Source organism: Triticum urartu, chromosome 5 (assembly GCF_003073215.2).
Source record: "Triticum urartu cultivar G1812 chromosome 5, Tu2.1, whole genome shotgun sequence".
NCBI lineage: Eukaryota > Viridiplantae > Streptophyta > Magnoliopsida > Poales > Poaceae > Triticum > Triticum urartu.
Genome location: NC_053026.1, coordinates 3,132,061 through 3,137,225, shown reverse-complemented (window position 1 = coordinate 3,137,225; position 5,165 = coordinate 3,132,061). Strand labels below are relative to the sequence as shown.

General features: G+C 41.7%; 1 protein-coding gene across 1 annotated transcript; it reads left to right on the top strand.

Annotated features, from left to right (window-relative positions):
- The first annotated feature begins 338 nt into the window (after positions 1-338).
- Positions 339-4,857, top strand: LOC125555396 (carotenoid 9,10(9',10')-cleavage dioxygenase-like). The gene is made up of 14 exons (XM_048718368.1): positions 339-818; positions 1,019-1,089; positions 1,179-1,193; positions 1,383-1,494; positions 1,790-1,889; positions 1,993-2,055; positions 2,196-2,306; positions 2,390-2,574; positions 2,793-2,931; positions 3,463-3,580; positions 3,658-3,759; positions 3,917-4,186; positions 4,300-4,411; positions 4,509-4,857. The coding sequence occupies exons 1-14, from the start codon at positions 555-557 to the stop codon at positions 4,536-4,538; spliced, it is 1,692 nt and encodes a 563-aa protein (XP_048574325.1). The 5' UTR covers positions 339-554; the 3' UTR covers positions 4,539-4,857.
- Positions 4,858-5,165: the final 308 nt, after the last annotated feature.

The following is a 5,165-nucleotide window of genomic DNA, read 5'->3' as shown; positions in this document are numbered from 1 at the left end:
AAGCTGCTGCCTTTGTATACTATATCCAGCTGATCGATGAGCTCTATGAACAATTTACGACAAGCTGCTGCCGCTGTACCAGCATCAATATGCTATATCCAGCTCCCAATATCTGGGATTATTAAATCCATCACGACTATTTTTAGTAAAAGAATTTGAACGGGGGGCCGGCGCCAATCATGCACCCATTCATCTAACACCGTCTACAGAGAGGATTTGATCGGCCAGATGGATTTCGTAGAAAAACGTGGAGCGAGTCAGTGCGATGGAGTCTTGAGTCCATCCATCCATCCAGAGGGACAAGAAAGACAGGCGATTTGGGCGAAGGAATCCATGGAGAGAGGCAGCCTTGATGTGATCCTCGGCGTGGTCGGCCATCCGCGCCACCGCTGACATGACATATGGAGGCCCGTCGGCTGTCGCTGTCGCCATTGCCGTGCCGTCCCTCCCTTGCTCTACTCTTCCAAGTCCCAAGCAACGCAAACTCTGCCGACCATCTCCGGTCTCCTATACAAGCCCACCCCGGCCAGTAATCTGGAACGCCACCAGCCACCATGGGAGAAGCACAAGCAGCAGCAGCGGCGGCCACCATGGGAGAAGATACCCAGAGCAAGGGGGCGGCAATGGTGGCGGTGCCTGCGCCGCGGCCGCGCAAGGGGGTGGCGTCCTGGGCGGTCGACCTGCTCGAGCGGCTCGCCGTCCGCCTCCGTCACGACGACAAGAAAGCCGAGCCCATCCCCTGGCTCTCCGGCAACTTCGCCCCCGTGCCGGACGAGACCCCGCCCGCCGCCGGCCTCCCCGTCCGCGGACACCTCCCGGTCAGCATCTCTCTCCCTCCCTCTCTTCATCCTTTGTTTCTAGAGCAAATCACCATTTTCTCCAGCATTTTTTCAACTAATAACAACAACCTCTACGCTGATTTGCTGACATTTTTCTTGGAGCCATGCATGCAGTGCAGCCCTCTAGATAATCCTTTCTTTTCCTTTCCTCATGGTGATCCTTATTTTGTTATCTGCAGAAGTGCTTGAATGGAGAATTTGTCAGGGTGGGGCCTAACCCCAAGTTTGCCCCTCTTGCAGGGTATCATTGGTACTAACTCTTACTTGTTGACAATTTTCCTTCCAACAATTGAGGGCCACATTTCTAATTTTGGTGTTTGTGTTTTCCTTTTTTTGCAGGTTTGATGGGGATGGGTACGTGACACAATCCCTTTCTGTTTGGAATATTGTATATCTAGTCGTACCGGTTGCGTGCACGTTCATTCTCTCCCGTTTTCAATACAGTTCTACAGCTCACTATTTGCTGATAAAGTCAAGCCTTAATCTATTATGATTCAAACTTTGGCTTCATGATTGCATCAACTTTTACATTGTTTCTTACAGAATGATCCATGCAATGCGCATTAAAGATGGAAAAGCTACATATGTATCAAGATATGTGAAGACTTCTCGCCTCGAGCAAGAAGAGTATTTTGGTGGAGCAAAGTTTACCAAGGTAAGCTTACGTGTTTCACTAAAAAGCCTTAATGTTCTTACCAGTTTACCAAGGTAATCTTACGTGCCGCCATCTCCAACTATGCTCCTTTTTCCACGGGAAATGCTCCAATTTTCTTATTCATGCTTGCAACTTTCTTACTTTCTTTCAAGTAAGATTCTAATATATACCGTACATGTGTATGACTTAGTCCACCACTAAAACCCCATCTCTTCCAAATCTTGTGGGTTTAGTGATGGCTATATAAGAAATCGGTTGTGCGCACACATGAGTTTTTTTCCTTCAATCTTTACAGATTGGAGATCTAAAGGGTGTTTTTGGATTGTTTATGGTTCTAACACAAGAACTTAGGAAGAAACTTAAAGTCTTAGATGCTACTTACGGAATTGGAACAGGTACTTCTTAACCTTAAGTAGTCACTGAATGATGTATATCTACATATGTTTCATGGGCATTTTATTTAGTGGTATTTTTTTGATTTGCTCCCTTCTTTTCCAGCTAATACTGCGCTTATATATCATCATGGCAAACTCATGGCCCTGTCAGAATCAGATAAACCTTGTAAGTTAGTCTGTTAGCACAATTTGCTTCTATAATAGATCATGGCCCACACATTGTTGTGGGCATGATAATACCATATACTTTGCATGATAACGGCACATGGCAAATGTGAAGCATGAGTTTCTATTTTTGTTTTTCAGATGTTGTTAAGATCCTTGAAGATGGAGACTTGCAAACTCTTGGTTTGTTGGATTATGACAAAAGGTTGAAACATCCTTTCACTGCTCATCCAAAGGTTGATCCATTCACAGGTACATTACGGTGAAAACATACCATTTCTTACTTACATTCATGAAAATTGGGTTAAATCATGTAGTTTTTATCTTTCTTTCAGATGAAATGTTCACCTTTGGGTATTCGCATGAACCTCCCTATTGTACATATCGGGTCATCACCAAGGACGGAATTATGCTTGACCCTGTGCCAATAACAATACCGGAATCTGTAATGATGCATGACTTTGCCATTACAGAGAACTATTCCATATTTATGGACTTGCCAATGTTTTTTCGACCAAAGGTACATGATGATTTATGTATAGGATGGTAAATGACATTAATAATAAGTGGTTTCCGTAGGATTTCCCCCCTATACCATTTCTTTTCATCATGTTGAAGGATGCCATAGTCAACATTTGTTTGACGGTTGCATATGATCAACATATGTTTGCATCAACGATTGATAAATGGTTAATACTCCTCTTCATAACCTGGTCTTATGATATGTTCTTGTATAAGGAAATGGCGAAGAATGGTGAATTTATCTACAAGTTTGATCCTACAAAGAACGCTCGGTTTGGTATACTCCAACGCTATGAGAAGGACGAAAAGACCATCAGATGGTTTGAACTCCCCAATTGCTTCATATTCCACAATGGTATGCCATCTCTAACATTTTTCTTGGACTCCGAATGTGCAATCTTTCTATATCATTTGTCATAATTCAACATAGCAAGGGAAATGATGAATATAAAATGAAAATGCAATTCTTTATTCTCCCAACAATGTTGTCTAGCACCATAGCATAAGAACTACTCCCTCCGTCCCATAATGCAAGACGTGTTTTGACTCTAGTGTAGTGTCAAAAAACATCTTACATTATGGGACGTAGGGAGTAAAATTGAAATAAACATGTTCAAGAGGATGAATTAAGTTCAACATCAGTTCCTTGAGTTAATTTTTAGCATTGTCCATGCAAAACCAAAAAATATAAGTTAATTTTGGGCGAGATCTAATTATTAATAATCCACCCGAAAACAGTCAGATGAAAATATAAATAAGAGAGTCAAATCCATCTTGCTTCTTTGCTAGAGCACATATCAATCGACGAATTGCAGTAATTATTTGTATTATTCATTCCATGCTAATATCATTGAACTAATCACAAGAAGCATATTTCTTCTCGCAGCTAACGCCTGGGAAGAGGGTGACGAAGTTATTCTGATTACATGTCGTCTCAACAACCTAGATTTGGACCAAGTGAATGGTCACCAAAGTGACAAGCTTGAGGATCCCGGGAATGAGTTGTATGTATACCCACAATACATACTGTTTATTTTAATTCCATGCAACCCACTACTTGCCCTAATGTTATATATTTCAGGTACGAGATGAGATTCAACATGAAAACAGGTGCTGCTTCGCAGAAACAACTATCAGTATCTGCCATAGACTTTCCTCGGATCAATGAGAGTTATACTGGCAGGTACTTATACTGGAGGTCTCACTTCAAAGTTTGTTTTGTTCTATGATGCATATACCATAGAAATCACTATTAACACATGATAAAACTTTCATTTCAAAGTAAGATTCCTTGTCGGAACTATCAAACTTCATCTCATATGTTATCTTTTTGAATGCAGAAAGCAGCGGTACGTCTACTGCACGATACTTGAGAGCACAGTGAAGGTGACTGGCATCTTAAAAATGATTGGCATCATAAAATTTGACCTACATGCGGAGCCAGAGAGCGACAAGGAGCAGCTTGAAGTTGGGGGGAATGTGAGGGGCATATATGACCTGGGGCCTGGTAGGTTTTGTTCGGAGGCGGTCTTCGTGCCCAAGGAGCCTGGTGTTTTAGGGGAAGAAGATGATGGGTACTTGATATTCTTTGTGCACGATGAAAACACAGGGTACTCCTTTCATTTCCTACATCACTAAGGCAAGATGGTACTGCTACATGGATGCAGGAAATCTAAAGTTAATGTGATTAATTTTGTTTTCTTTGCGTGCACTGTGGATGCAGGAAATCTGAAATAAATGTGATTGATGCCAAGACGATGTGTGCTGATCCAGTGGCGGTTGTTGAGCTGCCGAGCCGGGTTCCTTACGGATTCCATGCCTTCTTTGTCAATGAGGTACTTTTCGTCTTGAAATGTGTAATCACTACGAGATATATTGGTAGCTGCTTTGTGTTGATGAAAAAAGAAACCAATGTTTGTGTTATTTTGACAGGAACAACTAGGACATCAAGTAGAGCGGTGAAGAGGGATAAAAACGAAGCATTAGATGAAGATTTTTTTGCTGTTGTAATGGTATGCCCGATGTAGTATCTTTATGTGTGCCAGATCAGTAGGTTGTGAAGGGTTTCACTTAGTTTTTTGCCAATTAACTGGGCAAATATCTACTTCTTATTTAGTGAAAATGGCAAGTATTTTGCCTTGTTTAAAAATATATAAAGGAAAGTAGCATGTTCTACATGTTGTAGAAATAAAGGAAAGTAGCATACATATACATTAATATATAGAAGTAATTAGTGTACTCAAATGTTTGTACGGTGATTGAATCAACTGACACAAGGAACGAGCTAGTAAATTTGATACAAATTCTGATAAACCTAGACGGATCATCCAGATGGCTCTACCTAACACTGCGCTCGGTAGATGGGCCCTCAATGGGGACTCTCTTTGTCTTCGGGCCCCTTTCTGATTTGGAAAAAGAGAACCCAGTAGCCAAGGTCGGGGATTTCATTAGTAGACATGATTGTATATACCCACTCTTTAACTACACAGTACGCTGCATGGGTATCAAGTTTATTTAGATGTTTTCTTGTGGGGACTCATTCACATCGCTCCGGTCCCAATCTGCTGGCAAGGATATTGCAAAAGATCT

Excerpts from the sequence above, each read along its gene's own strand:
- LOC125555396 (XM_048718368.1), top strand. The coding sequence starts at position 555 with ATGGGAGAAGCACAAGCAGCAGCAGCGGCGGCCACCATGGGAGAAGAT. Across the intron at positions 2,056-2,195 it reads GTCAGAATCAGATAAACCTT|ATGTTGTTAAGATCCTTGAA; the intron begins GTAAGTTAGTCT and ends TTTGTTTTTCAG. Across the intron at positions 2,575-2,792 it reads CAATGTTTTTTCGACCAAAG|GAAATGGCGAAGAATGGTGA; the intron begins GTACATGATGAT and ends TTCTTGTATAAG.